Genomic DNA, 23,979 nt, shown 5'->3' on the forward strand with positions numbered 1-23,979 from the left:
AGAATTACCTACCCAGCTAAGTCCAGATACAGCGCTCCTCAGCGGGCCCCTCACAGACAACCCCAAGAGAGGCTGGGGAAGAGCCGGGTGCGGGTGCGCAGCCCGATACACCGCCAAGCTGGAGCAAGGCGAGCACAGAAGGCTCCACAGAAAGGCCGCTCCTGCTCTCCAACTTCAGGCAGGTTTCCACACGGCCGCGTCCCCCCGTCCCCGCCGGCCTTCCCCTGCCCGTGCCGAGCCCGGCTGGCAGCGCTGAGGCGGGGCCCGGGGGCACCCAAACGGGCTCGGGGGGCGGTGGCAGCGGCTCTGTCGGCTCCCCCGGCTCCCCTTCGACGCCTCACGCGGGTCGTCGAAGGGCAGCCGCGCACCCGACCCGCCCCGAGATGGCGGCGGGGCCCCGGCCCCGTCCCGCCCCGCGCCGCCCGCCCCCCGCGCCGCCTCCTCCCCGTCCCCTCCCTCCCGCCCTCGCCCTCCTTCCCCTCCCCTCCGCGCTCTCTCTCCCCGGCAGCGCTGAGGTGCGGGGCCGCGGGAGCCGCCGCCGATCCTCGCTGCCATGGCCGCGGTGGGTGCTGCGGGGCCCCCGGGGGGGGGGCCGCCATGGGCCGTGCCGGGCTGGGTTGGGCAGGGCTGAGGCGGGCAGGGCTGAGGCGGGCGCGACCCTGATGGCTTCGCCTTCCCCGGCGCAGGTGACGAGGGGCACGGCGACGCGCCGCAGCCGGCTGAAGCGCTCCGACGGCAGCACCACGTCCACCAGCTTCATCCTGCGGCAGGTGAGCGGCCGGGGGCGGCTCCGGGGGGGCTCCGGGGGGCTCCGGGGCCGGGGGCTCCCCCTCGGCCGGGCGGCTGCAGCGCCCCGGCTGCGCCTCAGCGCCGCGCTCCTCGCCCTCAGCCCCGGGGCTTCGCGCGGAGTTGGCCGGCCGGCCGCGGGCGTGGCTACCCTTTAACTTCCCCGCCCTGAGGTGGTCGCAGGGCGGTTCGGCGGTGCCGTGACCACCTGTGGCTCTGCGCTGTGGCCGGCAGGGCCAGCGGCGGTCGAAGTCGCGGTGCCCCTCTGGGGGAGTTTCGGGGCGGGTGGGACCCGGCGCCGCGAGCCTGGCGGTGGTGCCCCGAGAGGCCTGGAAAATGCGCCTGGGGCCGTGACTTCTCCTGAGAAACACCCGTGCTGCGTCTGCCTTCCAGTCTGTGAGCCGTGGTTTGTGCTCCGGGTGGATTTCTCAGCTATCCGCTGTGGCGGTGCCGGCAAGAAATCCACTTCTCCGAGAGGACGGGAGCCCAGGTTTTAGCCCTTGCTTGCTCTGAGGAGTTGAAGGTTTCTGCGAGACGTGTGCTTGCAGAGATGTCGTGCGCCGGCACCTCAGTTCGGGGCTCCAGGCTCCTCGGTGCTAATTATACCCGGCCCTGCTTCCCCTGGCGTTACAGGAGCAGCGGTAGCAATTTAGACGAAGCCTCCTGCTAATAACTATTTCTGCCCTTTCTTCTTCTATTTGCAGTCTCGCGCTCTTGTCTGCTAGCTGTCCCTTGGTAAAACAACGGCTAGCAGCCGTAGCCGCCGAACCTTCGCTTTCTCTCCCGAGTGATGTTTGTCAGAGTAAATATTATTAACCTGCTCGAGAGGGAGAAGAGGTAAAAGGTTCCTTGGCGCATGGCCCTGACTTCACGCTCGCCCAAATTTCTCGGTGCTGTTAGTAGAAATTTAAAGGAGCAGCAGGAGAGCGGATGAGGGTCCCTGGGAAGCCAAGGGAGGCTTGTTGAGCGTGGAAGCCCGTTTTGCGGAGACGTGCGAGGTGTGGGGCTGGTCCGTGGGTGAGGGGATGGAGTGTGGCGATTCCTCGCGTCCCGCAGGGCGAGGTGCGCGCGGCAGGAAGAGCTGGAGGGGATCCCAGCCGAAGGAATTAGAGATCCAGCAACAGCAAGGAAATGGAAAGGCGCTTCCAGGCTGGGCGAGCACGTCGTGGTAGTTGAGCAGGTGGCTGCGGGCCCTTCCTGGAGATGTCCCGGAGAATTTTCAGGCTGTTGGAAATGCCACTTCAAGTGATCCATAGGTGTTGTGCTCACGCGGGAGGCTGAGGGCTTGTGACTGAGACACACCGAGGGGAATCGGCGTCATTCCTGAGCACGGGATGTCCGAGGGAGCGAGTCTGCGCCGCGTGGCGCTGAAAGCCTCGCACGTGGGAGCGCTCGCGGCAGTACCTGGGGAAAGCCGCTGCTCGCGTGAGAGCTGCTGCTCTTCAGACAAGCGGGCTAGATGTGATGGGTGAATTAGATTGCATCAAGTATCTCAGCTGTGTTCAAAACACGCTGAACGTTTCTTCTGCTTTGCACGTTTTTTTGGTCTCATGGCTTAGGACTCAGTGTGCTCTGGAGGCACTGCGGGATTCAGTGTGTTTGGTGCCTTCTGGAGAAGGTAGGGAGACTTGCATTTACTTTTCAAATCCCTCTCGATGGGATAGTGGTGTGTGCGACGTGGGTCGTAGCACATTTGAGGGGCACTGCCAAATACCTAAGGCTCCTTGTTTTGATCTAGCAGAATAATAAATAATATTTTGTGATTCCTGCATCCCTACGTTTGGCTGAATTAGGATGGAAATTGCAGTGTGCAAGGATTATTTGCCTGTCCTCTACTGCGACAGTCCTGTGGCTTCCAAGGTTTGGGTTTCAGAACTTCGGCTCCTCCCGTGGATGATGTGCACACAATGTTCGCTGTGCTCTCCACGCTGCTGGTGTGGGTGACTGCTGTAGTCACAGACGCCGCTTGTAAGCACGTGTTGCAGGCATTGTCCACGTGAAAACACACGTTTGAGTGAGAATGAGGGCAGCTGCGTTCCTCAGCGTCGGTCCTTTCAGAAAAGTCAGGGAGATGCATTTATTTTAGTCACTCTCCGAGATGACATTTCAGACTGCAGCGATTTCGGACGGCAGGAGATCCACGGTCATTTTGTATCTGGAGACCTTTGGAGCAGGCAAGTGCGTTAGTTCCCTACATGAGATCAGTAGGAAGATTTCACTTGGATTGTGTGAGCTGAGCAACAAAAATAACTCTTGGGTTGCCTCCCACCTTCCCCTCGCTGAGGGAGCGTGAGTAGAAGAGCTGCATCAAAGAAGTGTTTAGGTAAGGGTCGCGTTAGTTCTTCCTGTGCGTTCAGTACAATGTTCCTCACCGTATGGAAATTCTGCTCCTCGCCACTCCTGTACACACTGCGGTGTTTCTGCTGCTCCTTTAGTGCTGGAACGAGCACTTCAGGGTTGGCATTTTGTCTTTGAGAAGTGCAAAGAAACTCCTGGTAACAGGACTTGTCTTCAAGTAATGTTGGAGATGTAAGTGTAATTAAAAGCAAAAAGAAATTCTGTTAGTAAGATTTGCAATATGTGTCTCAGAGGAGTTTAAATACGTTTTGGATCTCGGATGTGTTATGAGTTGTGAACTAGTTTTCACAATACCAATGGAAATTTTACTCTTTTCCTTCCTTTTGTGTTAGGGGAGGCACAGGTCCCCCAGCCTTGAGCTCTTTACTCAACTTTTCATTATGTTGCATTTAATTTTGGTTTAAATTCATAGGTCAGTTTAACTTAGCACCAGGATAATGTTTGTACAAGCTTCTGCGGTTGTGTTTTTGTCAAGACCGGGTGGTGATAAGTGCGGGCAGTCGCTTCGAGTCTTGTGTGTGTCAGTAACGGCAGGGCTACAAATGTACCGCGCGTGTGGAGAGCCGACGGTGCCTGTAATTGCCTCTTAACGGAGAAGCGCTGCGCTGCAAGACAGGCGCTGAGTGATGTACAAGTGGGGACAGGGAGGCACGGCTGGAAATAAGCCGGCTAGTGCAAGAGAACGATTTCTCCAGAGGGTAAGGTCACTCGTAGCCTCGTGTGACCTTCAGGCTGCCTTGTGGGGGCACCGAGTTGTGCAAAGCGGTAACACACGTTGCCTTTCCTTCGGTGCGGGGCAGTTTTAGGTCCTGTGTTAGAAGGTGGGCACACGAGTGAGCAACCTGCTCGTCTGTGCTTTGCTCCGCCGGCAGCACGGGGCAGTCCCCTGCCGCCCCCAGCAGTCAAGGCACCCGCTGAGGTTGGCGGCGCGTCGTGGGCAGCACGAGGAGCTGCTGGAGCCGAAACTCGTGCCGGTTCCTGCTGGAAGGCCGTTGACATCAGCAGTGCTCCTTCCACTCCGGCTCACCTGGGGCCCATTCCAGGGCTAAATTGCTTTAGGGTCCGTGGGGATAAACGTTTAGTTTGTTTAATGCCAGTAACAATCATCAATTACAGCGCTAATTTGTGAAGAGCTCTGGAGCTATTCTCCAGTTCGGTAACTAGCAGCGTTCCTTTCCTGACACCGCTGCCTGCAGCGCTGTTTGGTGGTGGTGAGGCAGGACAGGAGCTCACGGCGCTGCTCTCCGTGTGCTGTGGGTACCTCTGGCTGCTGCAGGAGGGCTGCTCGCCGCTCAGCCCCATCCAGCCCGTCCCCGGGCAGCGGAGCTGCTCCGGCACTCCCGAAGTGCTGCAGGTTTCGGGGTGCTGCTGCCTGGGCACCTCCGCCTGGGTGGCAGAGCCGAGGCTGCGAGCAGGCCTGGCGCTGAAGCTGTTAATGCCGTGCTTGAGCAAAGGCTGGGCGTACAAAATTGTACTTCTGACGTGGCAGGTGCTGCTCAATTCCATTTAACGAGTCCCTTAAGGGACAGAAGTCAATTATCAGCGTGGTGGCATAAGCGAATAAGTAGGCCAGCTGAAAACATATGCTTATAGTTTTGCAAACGCCGTAATAATAATTCATTGTTGGTTTGTTTGTTTTCTCCCGAGGATTTTGTTTTCACCCTTTATGTTGACATGACGTGACTTGTAATGCAATTATTTTTTCCTTTGACTTCTGGTAGCACCATTTCTGTTGCCCATGCTTTCTTTCAAGGAATTTCATTGGGAAAAGTTGGGTGACCTGTGAACAACAACGAAAGTCGCCCAAAGGCTATGTCACAGCACCACGCCTTGTCAAATAAAGTGCCCCGGTGGCTGCTCCCGTGCTGCAGGTGGTCCTGGTGGGGTCGGTGGGGCAGCGACTGCACCTCCTCCTTCCCAGGTACGTGTGCCAGGAGTCCTTAAAGCCTTTGTGTGTCTGCTGATACAATTTTGAGAGGAAAAAGCTCAAGAGTCTGTGTAACTGAACTAGGGATGCCCAGGGGCAGTCGGTGCCTGAGGCAGGGACTGTGGCACGAGGAGATGGGACGAGCAGCGCACCCGAAAGGGCCCTGAAAGGGCATCCGAGGTCCCCGCTCCGCCTGCCCTCTCTCATTTTGGGAAGGTTTTGTTAGATGAAGTCTTGTGAGCTGAAGGACGGATGGATTTTTGCCTTTGATGGGAAGGAGTCGAGTTTAGGGTGCCTCTACTCTTAAATACACAACCAAAATTTGTCTTTTTCTGGACCTGACGGCTTGACCCTCATTCTGCAGGGCTGTTACTTGTTATCTCCTGCGCCTTGCCAGGCAAGCGTTGTGGTAATTCCCGTGCTGGAAATGAAATACGGGGCTATCTGCTCTTGGACACCAACAGGGCCCTTTAATAACGTCCTCTGGGAGACTCGGAGTAGTCAATGGAAATTCTCTTCACCTCTTGCCAGAGACTTAGTGTAGCCAGAGTGTAGTTGTCTGCTGCAAGCACGTCTAACTACATAAAGCCATATTTAGACATACATTTTATTTCTGGAAGGTTTTTTGCTGATTGTTTTTTAAAGATAGTTGAAGTTAAAGTTGGCTTTCTTTTAAGACAGTTAAACCTAGCGTTGTGTCTCTGGTAGTGCTTGTGCTTGCTGCTTTTTCATCTGAGAGGAAAAGGAAACAGGAAAAACCTTCTGTTATTTGACCATCTCCTAAGCCACAGCAACATTTTTAATGGTTGGAAAAAAAAATAGTGAGTATCTCTCAAAAGAGTTTTGTTGCTTTGTTTTCAGGTTAGTTATTTTTTCCTGTGCCTCTGGACACGCGATTGTGGTGTTCTCCCTGCGGGACCAAGCGGTGTACTCTAGTTGGATGTTGGCATCCGCATTCATTCTCTTTGTTCGGTCAAGACAAAGTAGTTTTTGTATATCAGATTTGGAAAGCTCTGAGGGCATCTGAGCCATTTGTGTTGCTGTTCATAAAATCTGAAGGCCTTTCCCTTAGCACACACGACACGTAACCAACCACCCGGTTGCCATCTCAGGTGTCTTCTCAGCTGTGAAGCACACAGGTTCTGTCGTCTGCCCAGGAAAATGCCAGCTGAGTTCTGTACGCCAGCACTTTTCAAGAGCGTTGCATGGCCTGAAGTACAGTTTGGAGCTTTTTAGCTGATGTTATTTGCTGACTGTACTGTAAAGTGGTGACCTCGGGTGGGAGGGTGCTCGTCCTGGGTTGCCAAACTGACAGAACAATCTCATCCCTGCTGCCGGTTAAGAGGAATTAATTTTGCTCTTTGCTGATCGGTGATGTACATGGGCAGATGTAGTGATCTTTTCGTAAAATTTTTTTCCCCTTCAGTTCTTGTTTTAAAGCCATCTTCCTGAGGATGTAGTGAGCCATCAGTGGATGACCTTGAGACGTTGGTCTTCTGTAACACAGATTCCTGATAGCGGGAGGTGGGTGACGCCGAGTGCTGGTGTCCAGCCCAGTCTAGATGTGCAACGAACCAGGCATTTCTCAAAACCAAATGCTGATTAGATTGATAAAATATATATCTGCAAGGGAGCAGATCAGAATCTCCGTGATTTACCAGGATGAGCTCAATTCTACGATGAGTCATTAATTTCTAAAATATAACTTACTGTCATGGAATATGATTATGCCTTCGACACAGGGCTGGATCATTATTTCTATACAGCATTTAGAAACTGTTAAAGCATTTGACAGGTGAATAAAAGATTCATCCCCGTCTCCAAAGAATGCAAGGCTTGTCTTCGTGGCAGAGCGGCATTGTTTTAACTCGCCTTTGTTCTCAAATCCGTGTGCTTAACTGGTACAGCAGTTGTCTCATTTAAGTTAAACCCTGCTGAAGCGCAGCTGACTTTGGTTTAACCTAGCCTGCATGTCCCTTGGAGTGTCCTCTGTCCTTGGCCTCCGTGTCGGGCACAGCTGGAGGCATCTGGCTGTCCCGTGTCGGTGCGTACATCTGGAAGCTGCGCTGCCCTATGTCACAGGGCTGCCTTGATCCCCACGTCCCAAAATCCTGCCTTGGTTGGGTTTTTCCTTGCACATCTGGGTTAGGGGGTGGCCGCGGGGCGAGCTTCACCAGTCTGAAGTGGCAGTAGAGGGAAACTTCCGTGGCTTTTCTTGTGGGGAAACGGAGAACGGGAAATGTGGCTTCCCTCCGTGATCCTGCCATCACCGCGAGGGAGCCAGCAGGCTCCCCGCGAGTTTCGGTTCCTCATCTGGAGAGCGAGCGTGGCTGCCTGTCTCTGTGTCACCGGGAGGCTTAATTGAATGCTTCTTAATGCACTAATTGAATCTCAAATTATGTTCCCATTAGTCTTCCGCTGGAAAAGGATTTTTGTCGTTGTTTGCAAGCAAATAACGATCGTGAGTGCGTGCTGCTAATAAATAAATAAAGAGATCCCCGAGCTGTGGGGTTTGTTTGGGTTTGTGCAGAGCCACCTAGGAGCCGTCGAGGCAGGTTCGTTACGCTCGGCTAATGAGAAGCTCTCGTCCGTGAGCACGGCACGTGGCGGGGAGGACGGGTCGGCCAACGAGAGCATCGGAGATCGTGTAGGTGACGGAGGGAGATCGTGAAGGTGACGGAGATCGTGCAGGTGACTGCTCGCTGTGTTAACAGCATCCCTTCTGGGTGCTTGGTGGAGCCGTTGGCATGGGTTCGTGGAAGCCCGGGCCCTTAAAATCTCACTTAAAAATGTTATCCCCTCTTCTCCAGCAGATGTGCTGACCGGCTTATTGTCTCCATGGGAACAAGGTTTCATTTTTAAAATAGCCTAAAGTCACACAAGAGAAGTCAGATATTAATAGCAGAGGCAGCGTAGGTATGAATAAAAAAATAGGGTTTGGCTCTTCCTCATCCAAAATTCCCTGCAGTTTGGAGTTGCCTGTCTCTTTGTGCATGGTGTGGGTGTTTGTTTCCATGTATCCTCCTGGCGTGACCTATAAAATTAATTCCCCTTATCACACGGTGGTGTCACAGTGCAATACGTGGTACAGTGCCGCTCGGGGCACGAGGGCGATACCCGGTGCGTGCTGCAGGATAGGTAAGCAGATGAAAATCCTCCGCGGAGGCTCGGAGCTCCGGCACCCCAGGAGCCCTGTGCCTTCCCCTGGCCTTCGGTGGCCTGGCCGCAGCCTCGCCGGGGGTCTGTGCCCTGGGCTTGCAGCCCTGGCGTGTCTTCCACGTGGTACCAGATCGTACAGAAGCTGCAGCTGGGGGTCGCAGCGCCGCGTGGGGAACGAGAGCCGCTTTCGGGAGCTGGAGCCCCGGGAAGGCTGCGCCTGCGTTTGCCGTCAGGCAGTTTCTATGGACACCGGGAGTTTGTGTCAAATGCAATCTCGGTGCGATTGTCTGTGCTGAATATAGAGGAAGCTGAGATGATTACATGGGACTCCAAACCTGTATTTGTTAAAATGTGTCGTGGTGCTTTGAGAAGAATATGGTGGTGACAGAAATAGCTTTTTCCTAAAATCCTCGGGTCTTGGGTGACCTGCGGAGTTGGAAAAATAGCTTCGTAGCTCCTTTGTGTTCATTTCAGGGCTACGTGGGGAAGCCTGACGTGTATAATTTTCACATTTCTGCTCTTGGAAAAATAATACAGCAGAGCTCCAGCGAAATAAAATTTGGCACGCTTAGGTTTGGGTCGGAGCTTCTTCTGCCACTTAAGATGTTAGCAGGATCTCTGGGTTTTATCACACTTGCCTGTTAACCAAAAACTGTTAGAAAGTGATTTTGGTAGTTGATCAAGCGCATTAACCTAAAGGATGTCAGGACACAGGGGAGAGTTCCTGCTGTCAGTGCGTGTAGGTGGGACTCTATATACCTGGGAAGCAGTCGCTCGTTATGCGCTGAAACCATTGGTCCAGAGAATTACAGTCATAAAAATACAAATAAGAGAGAATGCAGGTAAAATCAAATGAAGATTGCGGCTGGAATAGTGCTGCTTCTGTGCAGGAAGAGATGCCCTGTGCTGGCTGCTCCGCGTGGGCCCCTGGCGCTTGTTTCTTCCACTTGCCCTCCACGGCTGTTCTCGCGCCACCACCTCCTCCTGCCCGCCTCATCTCCGTGGCCAGCCGAGAGGACGGCACTGACGGTGTGTACCGAGCCACAGAAGGGTTGGTTTTTCTTAAATATGAAAGAGGTGGGGGACCGAAAGGGCACCTCGTCCAAATGAGCTCTCACGACGGGATCTGTTGTGCCTGGGTGGGGCGTTCGTTTCTTGGGTGATCTGTTCCTGGCGACTGAAACTGAGCTTCTCGTTAGGAGGTGTTTCATCAGCTGGCGTGCTTTTTTTCTCCTCTTTTATTCATCTTGAAATTATTAAGGAAAAAAAAAAGACCTCGGCACAAAAGCCATTTCTTAGGTTTAATGGCCAGTTGGGGTTAATGGCCCGAGGCACATTAACCTGCCAGCCGGCCGTTCATCTTCCCCGTGCCTCGCAGCACTCATGGCTTAAATATTATGTTCCCATCTTGCCTTCGATGTCTTGTTGGCCTCGTGGGGAGGAGCTGCCCCCGTGGGGTGGCAGCACTTTGTGAGAGGCCGGAGACGTGGCGCTGCGGGACGCTGGAGGCAGTGAAGGCCGCCTCCGCGGCTTGCTGCGGTGCCGGGGGGCTGGGGCTTCCCAATCTAGCCTGCCGGGTGGGAGAAAAAGGTCACGGGGACACGGAGATGTGAGGAATGAGGTGGGGCTGAAACGGCCACGGGGAGGTGAGAGCCTTGGGAGGAGACGGGGGAGCGGGGATCGAAGCCGGGGCGTGGGCTGGGTGACAGGGAGGGCGCCTGTGAAGTGAAGGGAGGGCAAAGCCGGGGGCCTTGTCCTAGAATCAGAGCGGCTCGGGTTGGGAGGGACCTCAAGGATCACCCAGTTCCAACCCCCTGCCATGGCAGGGACACCACCCACTACATCAGGATGCTCAGGGCCTCGTCCAACCTGGCCTTGAACACCTCCAGGGACGGGGCATCCACAGCGTCTCTGCGCAGCCTGTGCCAGGGCCTCACCGCCCCCTGAGGGAAGGATTTCCTCCTAACATCTCATCTAAATCTCCCCTCCGTTAGTTTAAACCCATTCCCCCTCGTCCCATCATTATCCACCTGAGCAAAAAGTCACTCTCCATCTTTGTTAAGCCCCCTTTAAGTACTGAAAAGCTGCAATGAGGTCCCTCCGGGGCCTTCTCCAGGCTGAGCAGCCCCCGCTCTCTCAGCCTTTCTTCACGGGAGAAGCTCATTTCTAGGACTGCGACCACCCAGCCTCAAAGCGCCCGCGCAGGGCGGCGTGCTCCGCCTGCTGAAGGGTAACCGTGCGGGTGTGCAAGGCAAGGAGTAGCAAGAGGGGAAACCACAAATACCCATTTAATTAACTATTTTAAATTTGACTATGGACGTTCGGGGATATTTTGTTGCTGTTGGTTTCTTTCAGGAAATGTTGTTGTTCTCTCTCTCTGTGTCGTATCCTGCATTTCTCTCTGAAAACTGGCTGCGGACTCAGCCTGTCGTGACGCTCCCTGGTTGAGGAGGGCTGCCCAGTCTATGGAGTGCCACCAGCAAATTAGTAGAGAGATATGAAGAGATGAGGAAAAGTTTAAAAACAAAAAAAGGGGGCAAAGAAAAAAGAAGAGGAGAAAAGAGAGATTGAGAAAGAAGGGGCAGAATACATCCCTCGCTGGTTTGCAGAACAAGGAGCACACAAACTAAAAATGTTAGTGGAGACTTGCCAGAATGGGTAAGGTTGCACAATTATTGTCTTCTACAGCTTTCCCCACCCTTGTTGGGAGCTCGGGGTGTGCTGCATCACTTGCAGGAGGCAACGTGGCAGGGGACTGCCACTGTGAGATGCAGGAGGTGGAAGATACCGGCAGCTGCTGGTCGTTCATTTCTGGTTTTGCACTTCTCTTTTTTTTTTTCTTCCATTTTTTTCAGCAAGAGCATGAATTGGCAGTCTTAATGGTGAGCCCCTAAACGCCAATCTCAAGTTGTGGTACAGGAGAGGACACTTGGATGCGGGTGCTTTAATCTTAGCATTATCCAGTAGTCAGGAGGCAGACAGCTTTTGCCGTCAAACACGATTTTCAGAGCAGGAAAGTGCATTTAAAAAAGTAAAATGATGCAAGCCTTGCCAGGCAGAGCACACCCATATGTTTGACTGCATTTTCAGGCCTGCCTTCCTTGGGATTTGTCTAACGAGCTTGCCTTTCATGACCAGAGCTGAAGGAACTACTTTGTAGGCTGATTCTGTCTCCCCTAAGAACAGCACGAAGAGTAGCATGCATGTGGTGTGTCCCCGCTGTGCCGTGTGCCTCCTTCATCCTTACCTGTTCCTCTGCCAGTTTATTTCTAAGGCTGTGTCCTCTCTTGTCAGACGTGGAGGTACAGAAGGTTTACTGGTGTCCCTGGTGGGCATCTTTGTGCAAGCTGCATATTTCTTATTAGAATTTCTTATACAACTGCCACGTTTTCTGCATTTTCTGCTCTTCCCATCTTTGCTTGTAAGCGGCGTGGAGGTGTTCCCTGCACAACGGGGCTGGCTGCTGCCTGCAGAGCACCACTCCCTCCGTTCAGGCCCTCTTGCTGCTCGCATTGCAAGGCTTTTGCAAGGTTTTGCACTCCGCTCCGTGAAATGTGTAGTTGCTCCTAACGGAGCGTTTGTTCTGCGTTTCAGGTTCATGCAGGTTTTATCCTTGCTAGAAGCCAAGGTGTTTTATTTGTTCATTTAATGCACTTGAGGATTTTTCTGATTTAGAGCATTAACGAGTGATTGAGCAGCTGACGTCCCTCCATGACAAATCTCCTGCCGTTTTAAACTTCTGCATAATCATGTGCTTTGGGTCCTCTCTGAGAGTTCTGGTGGCTTAGAAAGACTTCTGCACCCTGTCGTTAGCTCTGGGAATTAGCAACAAAACAGCAGCGAAGGGTCACCACGCGGTGAGCCTCTTCCAGGAAGACGGTCCCTTTTCCACTTGTCTTGGGCCATACACACGTGTCAAACCTGCAACGGTTTCACCTGCAAGTGCCTCACCTTCCTCTTCACGGATGACTCCGTTTTCTGTGCTGGTGAAATGAGAGGTTACCACTTACATGCAGGAAAAACAGAAGTGTGATGAATTACAAGCCGGTGTAATTTATGCAGAAGCAGTGTGGGGGAAGCTGCAGCCCACTCTTGTTCCACATAAATTATGCATGTACCTCCTTGAAAATAGCTACAGAGGGTGTTCGGATTTTTTTGGCTAATGAATCATGCCCTAAATTTCTACAGTGCATACATTGACTCAAATGTCTCCCTTTTGCCCCACCTTTATTTTTAGATCAGCTGTAAACTCCTGCTGAGCACGCAGTTCCGGATGTTTCTTTATTTTCCTTACGACAGACCTGTGCTTTGAAGACCCTGCTTTGAGAAGGGGCTCCTAAATTTACTACTTCTCCCAGAGCACTCCCACGTGAGAGCTCGCATCTCGTGCTTCGGAGCTCTCTGGAGAGATCCCTTGGCTGTTGTAGTGAGGGTATGCGTGAATAAAGGCGCGCTTGTGGGGATGCAGCCGGCTCCTGGGTTCTGTCATCTCCCTGCAAGCTACAGCTGCTGTGGTCTTCGCAGCTGGGTGGGGGGCAGCGCGAAACCTTTGGTCCTGAGCACAGCAACCAAGAAACCGATGAAGGAAGCAAAGAAGGGTGCTGCTGGCGTTTGCTTGGCATTACGGGCCAGAAGAACGATGCTGCCCGCCGTGCGAAGTCTGCTCGGTGTTACCGGCCAGAAACTGGCGGAGCCTGGGGACGGCTCGAGGTGTGCCAAGCCCTGAGCAGCAGCCTGGGTGCAGCAGGGCTGGGCTCTGAGCGTCTCCTCCTGCAGCAGCCAAGCCTTTGGTCCCGCTGCCAGACAGCGGCTGGGAGCACCACGGCCACGGGGCGGTTCTGGAAGGGAGCAAAGGTGCACAGAGGAGGATTCGGGAGGTGAAGGATTCGTGGAACACGAGGGGATGAAACAGCTTGGGGCCTAAAATCAGCCTGCTACGGGGATGCGGCGCGTTAGAGAAAGAACAAGCCGTGGGGAAGTGTGATTTTCATGGTAATAAAGGTGTGGGCGCACCAGCGTGGGCATGCCGGGGAGCGCGGCGGCACGAGGCTGCGGCTGGAGTGCGCGGAGGCTTCAGCTGGCGGGGAGGGCCACTTCTCGCTTGGCACAGACGGGGAACAAGGAATTTCAGGGTGCTGGAGAGAGACACGGTGTGTTTTGCCATATGTTAGGAGTGATCCTATATAAGGAGGGACAGCAGATCTCATGTACAATTTCTTGAGGACTTTTTTCCTTTTTTGCCTTTTTTTTTTTTTTAAGTACAATATTTTTTTTCCTTTGCTGCACCTAAGCAAACAGCGATTGTGTATCTGGGGCCAAATCTCTTTTGCTCTGTCCTGCTCCTGCTGAAATCACTGGTGTCCTTCCACAGCAAAACAGGCAGGACTGCCTGAGCTAATAACGCAGGGTATTTTTCCCCTGTTTGCCATTGTCAGTAAAATTGAAGTTTGCTGCCCCTGCACGTCTACATTGTGATAAATGAAGGAAAAACCACTTGTGGGAATGGCCCCCAAAGCAATTTGGTGTGCAACGGAGAAATGAAATCCGCCTGGCCGGGGGAATGACGCATGGCATCAGTTGCTGGTTCAGATTTCCTACGCGTTGCGGTTAGAAAAACTCAGTTTTGTGTAGTCTGGGCTGGGCTGCTGAAGCCTTCTGCTGCTGATTTGTAGGCTGTAAGTAGTGCCGGAGCTCGCAGCTTGGCCTGGGAGGGCTCCGTGAGGATGGACAACGTGCCGTGCCACTGGGCAGTGAGAAGAGCCGTCGTTTGGAGCCGTGTGCTGAGGGCTGCCGGCGGCACAGCGCAGGTTCAGTATTTACACGCTGCTGCCTCACTCCTCATCCTTCGAAAGTTCCTCAGCATTTCAAGGCTTGCTTACTTAAAAATAAGCCGTCAATTTTTAACAATTCAGAGAGCTCTTTAGCCAATTTCAGTGGCGTGTTTGGGTGAAAATTTTGTCTGACGACCTAAAAATTAATAGTTGTTGTTGCTCTTGTTTCTTTGTTATTCATAGAGGAAAAGTAACTGTTAGATGTGAATGTCACATTATTTATCTCTAAATACAAGAGAATAGCTCTAGTTAATAGTCGTGTCTTCTCTGTGTTAGCACTCCCTTCACCTCCGTGTCACCATTGCCACTTTTAGAGTAGCAGAAGCTACACCTGAAGTCTTTTACAACCTATTTAATGTCCTGTTCTCAATATACGTTTGAATTGCTCTTAAGCCCACCAGCCACAGGTTGGCCAATTTCTGTCTTTCCGCTTCCTGGCAGACTGTAATTCTGTATGGATTTCACTGTGCTTGTGGCTGTCGCTTTCATGACTTCTCACCTGCTCTGCTTCAACTTGCTGCTGCTTTAGCTTTTGGGTCTCAGGCTTCAGCGTGCACCGGGGCGCTCCTCACCTCTGGTGGTTCCCGTTTTTTGCTCATTTTCTTGGTTTTGGGTGCGGGAGGCGGTGGCTCAGAGCACTGTGGCCAGACCTCCCTGCTCTCGTTCCTCAGCCAGCATCGTCTCTGTCTCTGATTACCTCAGGCGCTGAAGGCGTGCTGATCCGGCCGCGAACAAGCAGTGGGAATGCACCGTGTTAGCTTCCAGCATTAATCCCGTGTGGTTTTTCTCAAGTCCGTGGTGTTAGAGATGGATCACCCTGCTGTCCTCAGCGGTTTCAACCCGTGCTTTTTTCTCACGCAGGTCTGGCACCAACCATCCCTTCCTCGGCACGATGCGCTTTAACCCAGCCACGGGATGAAGGGCCTGGTTCGGAGGGGTGCTGGCTGCCAGCACGCGCCGTCAGGACAGCGCCCGGTCATTAGCCCTGCGGGGCTCCCCTCCGTGCGGCTGTTTTGTAGGAGGAACAAACGTCCTCCTCTCTGCCTCTCTGGGGTCAAACAAGCTTGCGTTATTCCTGTTTTGCCGTGGGGGACGTTGCCAGCTTGCAGGTCACACGGCGGTCCCGCCGTGGCCTTGCTCTCGCCCGCAGCCGCTTGTTGTTCACGGCGGCTGCAGGGGCTGTGCTCTGAATATCGAGCTGTGGTGTAGTCCGTGGGAATCTTTTCCCAAATTTCTTCCTTAGCGCTCCAGGCAAGATGAACCTGGCAGGTCCTCGTTCATCTGGAGAGCATCTTCCCCGACAGGTAGACGCGAGTGTAGCTGCTAAGGGTAAACGTGTCGGCCACCGACACAGAAGACAGGTGAGCGGATTTTATGCCGTGTTCCTGCAGCCGTGCTAGGAGGCAGGAAGATGGAGCTCCCCTGCAGTTCCTGCGAGGTGTTTCATCGCTCACCGAGCGCGATGCCTGTTTCTTCACAGTCCCAGGTAAAGTAAAGGCTCCGGGCGGCGCGCACCTTGCTGCCGGCCGTGCTAAAGGCGTGCAGTTCTGGCCGAAGCCACGCGGTGGGGCTGGCACTTCGGCTTGCTGCCATCCCCTCCTCACCGAGCACACGGTCGGAGCCCTGGAGCCCCTGTGTCCGCTCGGAAAATTAAATTAAATGCCACCTTTACAGTTTTCAAGTTCCTCAGCAAAGCGCTTGGCTCAGAGTCGGGCATCACCAGCCCAGTACAATGAAATTCCAGAGAGTTGCTCCTGCTGATTTGTTTCGGGCTGTAATTTGCAGTATTGGATGTCTGATCTGATGCCGGGTTAGCTCAGGAGACAGGAGTTAGCTCAAGTTGCTCTCTAGCAATCACACGATGCTTCCTGGAATTTGCTTTCTGGTCTCCGTAGCTGAGGGCACAAGCCCTGGCTCTTGCATTGAATTTACATTTGTGGAACGCACGAGACAAATCAAAAATCACAAAGCACTCGTTAACTTCTTAAATGAAATATTTCCCGTCCTGCCAAGCCACAGAATGAGGATGCAGCTGGTTCGTAAGTTCTGGGCAGGATTCAAAGCACTGCCCATGCTGTCGCGCTCCCCGGCTTAGCTCCCGCTGGCGCTGTGCTTTAGCCACGTACCAACAGCCACCTGAAGCACTCGCACCCCAGAACTTTACGTCCTGCTGATGAATGGAAACAGGGAGTTAAACTTTTTGGTTTGTGCCCCTCTGCCTGCATGTCCGTGCATTTGTCCTTCGGTTTTTCCATTTACACCGTAAAACCCACGCCCTTGTTTTGTGTTTTACCTGGAGCTGCTTGCTTATCGTGGCAGTACGGCTCGCCGGTGCAGCGGGACCCCTCGATGTGGCCGCCAGCCTCGGCGCCCCGTCGAGGACGAGGGCAGAGGTGGGGCCGCTGTCGGACACAGCGTCGCAAGGAATGTTTGTCCTGAGCACAGAGGGTTGGAATTACGGCTCGCGCTTTCAGAAGAAGAAAATTACGTGCTATCGGACCGCAAACACACGTGTAATTTACCACTAAACCTCTGAATACGGAGCGCAGAAAAGCAAGGAACTCAGATGCAGGACTTGTTTTGCCTCGTCTGTGTTGCTCCCGGCGCTGTGATCTGCTGGCGTGCTTGGGTATATAAATATCTGCCGGGCCATGTGGTAGGGATCTGCAATGCACGGTGGCATTGCTGAGATCTGGAGTTATGTAAACTTAAACCAGATTTTTTTTAAAGTATAAACTCTTGGCTTTTCTTCCAGGTTCAATATCAAAAAAAAAAAAAAGGCAAAGAAACTCAGATTTGCTAATGCAAATTAGCCTGGTTCTGCTGTTATGGCAATACGAAATTGTGAGAAACCTTATATTAAAACACCAAACAGTCCTGGAAGGGTAACTTTCCAGCGGGCAGCTGCCCCATCCCTTGCTGTGCTGCACCGAAAGCTTTTCTCCAGGGAAAGGGGAGCTTGTTCAGCCCCTGCTGAGCACTCCTGGGAGCCTCCCTGCCTGGTGTTCACCCTGGAGGCCAAGGTGGGAGAGCGCGGCTTTGCCTGAGGGCACTTGAGCACCATCGCGTCCCTTCAGTAGAGGCTGTGTGCCTGGGCATTTGTGAGCCCTGTTGCTTCGTGCTTTCCAGCTGTGCGCATTTTTGGGGCAGCCCGCAGCATTTGCAGCATCCCCCAGGTATGGGGCAGGGTTGTGGGACCCCTGCGGGTCCCACGCTGGCTGTTCTCGAAGCCCTGGGCACCGAGTGCAGGTATGGGATTCCCTGTTTCCTCCGCAGGCGTGGGGGGCACGGAGGAAATGTGGAAGATTCTCTGAAGCTGGAATTGTTTGGAGTCATGAAAACACCAATAAACACTCCTACGTGCTCGCGGAATTAAACTCGGTCCTTCTAAATAATTATAATTGCTTTAATTTGCCATATTTTATGACGGCTTGTTCATTAAACCACGAGCTTCGTGGAAGCTCCGCTCCCGAGTCTAGCTGGAGGAAATAGTAGGATAGTATTTAGCTGGGTGCCCCAAATTGTGCAGCAATTATGACGAAACAAATCCGTGCCGGGTTCTGCCGATTGCCATGGTAACCCACATTCAAAATAGCAGTAGAAGGCCACGTAGCAGAAGAAAACCAGGTTTTTGTCCCTTATTAACTGACGCACGCTGTCGGTTTTGACAGAGAAGCCCTTAAAATGGAGGCAGTTCCCTTTCGGATTGCCGTCGTGTTGTAAGGACGAGTCCTGCTCCAGAAATGCGCTCGTGCAGGCGGTGCCTGTCGGAAGAGCCGGCCGTTTGCGTCGCGTTGCCGGATGTTCCTGCCTGTCCTGCCCAGCAGCAGCGAGCAGGGGAGGACAGGGGGCTGCGGCAGCAGAGCTCCCGGGTTAGCCAGGCGGCCTGCTTGGGGCTCTGGAAGCGCTGCTTCCCGTACCTCCGGCTTGCGGCTCCAGGCTCGGCGAGACCTGAGCCGTGCGCTCGATGCGGTAAAGGGATCTCGCGCCGGCATAACCTCTGAGGTTTTGACGACTCCAAGAATTTAGGAGTCGGGCCTCGACTCCAGAAAAGAAAGCTGACTGCACTTGTCACCAGAACAGCTGGTTTGGTGTCGCTTTGTGCCAGTGCATATAGCGTATGTTTGTTTTGAGGGCGTTTGCAGCTCTGATTTTTGTAGGCAGATTCCCCCAGCTGTGTTGGCCAGCAATTTTGAATTAAAGCTGATTTTGTGTTTCTTGTATTGTCCTTCCTCCAGAGATTGAAGTGTTAAGCAAAGCGTTAGGTGTCACAGCACTCACAGCAAAGCCAAGCGACTTCCTCATCCTGTAAAGGTTTTACTAAACGTGTGAAAAGGCGTTTGCCCCTACACGTCGCTGCCCAGCGGTGATCTTGACTTTTGGGGGCTCAGGGGGAGGCCGGGGGGCACCTCGCGGGGATCTGGGGGCATTAATTGCATTTAAGGGGCTAACGAGCAGGCTGGCAGTAGGGTGAGTTCCTGGGAAGGTAAGGCTGGCAGCTGAGGGTACTTTCAGGCTGTTTGCTGATTGTGGTTGGCAAACCGTGCCCATGACTCTGGATACAACAAAAGGTTTTTCTGGAAATAGCTTCTCCATTTCTGAAAATTGACGTTGTAGTCTGTATCATGGATGTTGGCAAGAGGGGGGGAACTTCTGGGAGCTACTGGCTGTTAATGCTCGGGGGAAGAGGGAAACTAGCTGCAGGTAGAAAGAATATTTTCATTACTCCTGCGTCATTGCTCAGTTAAGATAAAGGCATTCAGACGCCTCTTTTACAATCCGCATAGAACCAAAGACATTTGGCATTTTAAGGAAATGTTCTCATGAATGTATCATGCCCATCAGGCTTCACCTATTGCACTAGACATTCACAAGATCAGAGCGTAATGCAGCTTGCTGCTCTTCCTTTGTCACCTATGCCCTTACCACCTACTTTCCCACCCCCAGATTTTAGGTGGGTTCTTCAAAAGATGAATAAAACTGAATCAGCTGCATGAAGAAGAATTCAGGGCTTTCAAACTCACTGGGGAGAGCGGAGCATACATGTGTGGGAAGGAGTGAGTCCACTGACAAAAGACGCTATTTAATCTTTAATGCTCGTTTCCTGCTACTATGAAAAACACTGAGCATGTTTAATAAATAGTCCTTTATTTTTATTTTTTCATGACTGAGTGGGTAAGGCTGCTGCACTGAGCTTGTGCAAAGTGCCCCAGCTACACGACGCTGCGTAGCGTCTGTCACCTGCTGCAGGGGCCCTTCCCAGCTCTGGGGTTGCTGCTGGCTGGCTGGATTGCTGGTATAATATATGCCTGCACAGAATTTAATTTATAAAGTGTTTTTAACTTTGCTGCTTGCTGTACACCTGGAAAGCAACTGCGTCTTCTTTCCTTCCCGCAGTCACGGCAGCAAGAAGCGTGGATGTGCCAGTGGAATGCCCTGAGTCTTGTCTCTTCATCCCAAGAATTAGAAAGATAGAGAAGTGTCAGTGGCGTTCTTCCCAGTGAGCTGCCCACGTTATGTTAAGGGGATAACTACCTTCAGCAAGCCTTGCTCAGAGTGCTTTAACGCAACTGCAGGCAGCTCCTCCCCAAAGCAGAGGCTGGATGACAGTCTCAGGAGTGAGCTCACCTTTTTCCTGATGTCTTCAAGTTAAAACCAAATGCCTTCCTGGCAACAACTCCTGCTACCCCAGTATAATTATTTTTCTAACACGAAATTGCAGATCTTGGTACAGGGCTGTGGGGCACGGGTGAAATGCTTTGGCCTACAGCTTGACAATCAAGGTCAACAGAAGTAACGTCAGATTGCCCTAGTACCAGCTCGTTTTTGAAAGCCATCCTAAAACCAGAGGTTTCCGAGGGCGTGGGGGAGAGGAATGGAAGCTGCTCGGGTGCCCCATGTGCAGAGCACCGGTCAGTAATCTTACTCTGCTATTTTTATTCTGCTGAACCAAGAGGTGGCAGCAATATTCCCTCCTGAGACGCCTGATATGTCACTGAAGGATAACGTTTAATAGCAGTAATGAGGGTTCAAGTCATAATTTCACTTCTGGTCGGAACTGGAACAAAACCAGTTTCTCCTCCCTGCACCAGGTCTGAAAGCAATGCTGACAGGCGTCAGGCCCAAAGTACGGTTACCTTTGGCTGGGCTGTGGGAGTGCTGTGGGAAGCAACAGCTACCGGTTTTGAAGAGCCTGAATATGAGTCTCCTCCAGCGGCAAGTCCATCACAGCAGCCAGCGGCAGGTATTCTGGGAGAATAAAGTGAATTAGCAAACAGGTAGAGAACAGGCTGCCGGCAATGCTAGGTCTCTTCCTAAGCCTGTCCCCGCCGAGGGATCACGGCCGAAAGCAGAGTTTGCCTACATCTCTTCCGATTTTGCTTAGCTGATTGTGCTGAGCTGCAGTGCCTGTAGCATTCAAATAAATGTCTAATCCTTTCCTTTCTAAGGATAAGTGTTACAAGCTTTTGGCTCTATCATTTATTTTAATACTCTGGATTTCTTCTACAATTTGGATAAATATTTCCTCTTATCAGTTTTGACTTTTGTAGCCATTTAATTCTGTGCTCCCTCTTCTGGATATTGAATTAAGCTCTGAGAACACATGCTTCTGATCTGCTTCTTCATCTGTATTGCTCGCAGTGATTATGGGCAGAGATGGCAGAACTGCCGTTATTTATTATTCTCAGCAGCTCCCATTATAATATTCTGTTTTCTGCTTGTATCTCTGTCAAGCCTAGCTATTCGAGCTGAATTTTTCCATGCTCGCTCCCAAATGGCTTGCTTGCACGTGTTTCATACTCTTTTTTTGGACTGTAGCGAATACGAGACCCTAAATATTGCTGCTTCTCCATTCATTCCTGCTCTTTTGTTTCCCGTCTCATAGGCAGTTTCAGATCTAGCACACCACTTTCCCCTCAGCAGTCCATTTAGGGATTTTTTTTTAATATTTTTTTTAGAGTAGCCTCCGTAAGGATCATGTTAAAGGCCAGAATAAACTAACCATTCTGTTCTTTTTTTGTGCGTGAGTATAGAATTTGAGAGATTAGGGAAAATAGATATCTAACAACTGCATGGAAGTAGTAAGGGAAAAAATATTAGTATCTGTATAAATGTTCAGAGCATTACGTTAGAAATAACTTGATCTGATCAAGCTTCTGAACTACCCCCAGCTCTCACAGACTGGCACTGACAGCATGTGCATTGATGTATTGCTTCAGACTGGGAACTGTAAAGGTTTACGGATTGATTCAAACATCTTTGCCCGAAAGCAGAGGAACAGATCCTGTTCCATCCTATTTTAATAACTGCTCGTGCACTGACCCCTCTTTACACACAGGGCTTTTCGTACCCGTTACAGGGAGACGGGCTCTGCTGCAAGGATTTTTGTAATTACGATTGTTCTCTTTTGTAAGGGAAAGGCAGAAGGTATTTTTAGCCATTCTGACTGCCTCGGATTTGTAAAAGGACTCACACAGCGCTGCTGGCGTGTGGAGTACGTTGAGGTGCTGAAGGAATTAAGAGAGACCTGCAGGTGTTTGTCACCCCCAGCGCAGACGACCCGATCCATCCCGACCTCCCACCTGGCTGGCGGTGCTGGGGCCCCTGGATCGCTGTCACCGCCATACCCGGAGCTGTTCCGGCAAGGAGGTGCCCCAAAGTCAGGGGTACCAACAGGCCCTCCCAAACCGAGGCACATAGAAATACGTTTTAGGGTTCTTTTACTGCCTTACATCTTCCAGGAGAGCCCCATAACGATGACGAGCAGTCACTGTTTTCAGGACTTTGTACACAGATTTTATGGGGTACTCCTGGATGGCGAGAATATCCTAAACGGACGGTCTCTGGCAGGTGAGGAAAGGTCTCCCAGAGAAGTTCTTGCTGGTAAAGTCTCTTACTTAAATATGCAGTAAAATTCTTGAATCTCCGTGTTTTTTTCCCCCCACTCGGTTCTCAAGTACCCTGACTAAATATTTAAGGGACTTGAGCGGGCTAAGTGGCTGTTCCTTCATTGATCGGTTGTTTCTGGATCCGTTTCTCCACTTGGATGGGCGTCACGGAAATCTGCTGAAATGAGCTGAAGTTTCCTGTAGGCCCTTGCCATGGAATTCAAATGCTGTGTTGCAGTATATGGTAATTGGGTTATAAAGCATAAGAAAATAAAATAAAACAAGCAAAAAAACCCAACATGACAGGCTAATCAAGCCGTCCCTGTAAAACCCCAGGGAGAAGCAGCAAAGTACAGATCAGTTTGCGTCACACAACAGAAGCTGTAGGTTTACTACTTCTTCTAAATTCCCCAAAATAAAGAATACCCCGTTACCGGGCGTACTGGGCGATGCTGAAGGTGTGGGTGTGAGGCAGGCACGGGGCACGTGGCGTGAAGCAGAGAGCGGTGCTGGAGGCGAGCTCCGGGGCGCTGCGGGGCTCGGCACCGTGCTCCTGCGCTGCTCCTTCCCCACCACAGGCTCCCCGCAGCCTCCGTCCGCCAGCCCCAGGTGCGTAGTTGTCGCCCTTCTGTGCCCGTGCGCGTGTGCCTCAGTGCTGCTGAGGTTTCCAGGAGGCAGAGGCGACTTCAGCTGCTGGGGTGAAGCAGCAGCGGCTTCCCATAAAGTTAGTAATTGGCTTTTATTGATAGTTTCCCATCATTTCATCAGTTGCAGTCTGAAGTGGTGTGCAGCAACTCTCGGCACCAGCACTTGTGGCAGTTAAGGAGATTGATTAACATTCATCAGAAGAGAAGAGGAGCTTAAAATAAGAAATAAAACAAGCGCTTAATCCTCAGGCCCAGATGTTTTCAGGCACGGGAGATAAAATGTCTGTCTTCTCTGAAAAGAGAGCCCCCATATCCTCCTTCCAGCAAAGAGCCATGACCCAACTCCAGCCCTAAAAACACGCTGTCGTTTTATGATGTGACCGTGTTTTGGGCGTCCGGTCGGTAGCTGGTGGGCTGGAGTTGTGCTGGAGGGCGACGGCTGCGTGCGGTGCCTGTGGGAATCACCGGGACTGCTCTGTAGGTCCTTCCTTTCAAATGTCCGGGCTTTGAAAGGGACACCCACGTTAATACGGTGCTGTGGCTGTGGGCTGTGTCTTGCCATGTTCTGCAGGTAATTTCGGATTTGCCGTGCTCAATACCGTGCACCAGCAGATGCCATAATTAGAGTAGGGCTGGCTGGAATTATAAAAACCTGAGAGCACATTCATATCTGCCTCAGGAGGTGGAGATAATCTACTCTTCTGTATCAAAACTGCTCTGGAAGGCTGTAGCTATGGTTCCGAGTTTCCCACAGCTCAGCTTTTTGCAAATCTCCATAGAGCCTGCAGGAAAGAGAAATCTCACAACTAGTTAAATATAGAGGATACCTGCAAATGTAGCCCAGTTACCTCTCTCGTTGTAGGTGCTTTAAATCGAGAGAAAGTGACAATGAAGTCTTCACACTCTCTTTAATTATAGCAGCCTTTATATAACAGTGTCAGATAAATGTGTTTTAGAATAGGTAGCACCTCACTGCCTCCAGAAGAACTGTCAAATTAGACCCTACCAGACTAATTTATTACTTGAAATCCAAAGAATTAAAGCATACCATCCAGTTCTCCCTTTGAATTAAACCTCTAAATGCACAGAATCCTCCGTGCCAAGACATCTCCCAAACACCACAATGCTTCTCCCTTTTGAAGTATAAATACTTACTCATCTAATAACTTCTAGGACAGCCAAATACCACAACTGACAGCCAGTTCTCATGGCTCCTGAGATGTTAGAAAACAGGGTTAGTGGGGATCTCAGGAGGTTATCTCATTCGTACCTCCACCCCGAGGCAGAAGCTGTTGCTGCTAAAACCAGATGCTTACCTAATCTGTATTATAAAACAGAGGGAAGAGGGAGAGAGACAGAGAAATAAATTGCTTTAGAGGGAG

General features: G+C 51.9%; 1 protein-coding gene across 7 annotated transcripts in view; it reads left to right on the plus strand.

Moving 5' to 3' along the window:
• Window positions 1-426: 426 nt before the first annotated feature.
• CACNB4 (calcium voltage-gated channel auxiliary subunit beta 4) overlaps window positions 427-23,979 on the plus strand; it is a 79,546-nt gene continuing 55,993 nt past the window's right edge. For 5 of the 7 annotated variants that reach the window (XR_014585839.1, XR_014585840.1, XM_083841117.1 and 2 more), the window contains exon 1: window positions 569-770. Coding sequence is in view for 5 of the 7 variants with exons in the window: in XM_083841117.1 (XP_083697243.1) it covers window positions 663-770 (108 nt within the window). In the remaining 2 variants the exon portion in view is untranslated. The other 2 variants (XM_083841118.1, XM_083841114.1) reach the window with 1 other exon arrangement.

Source organism: Anser anser (assembly GCF_964211835.1).
Source record: "Anser anser genome assembly, chromosome: 6".
Lineage (NCBI taxonomy): Eukaryota > Metazoa > Chordata > Aves > Anseriformes > Anatidae > Anser > Anser anser.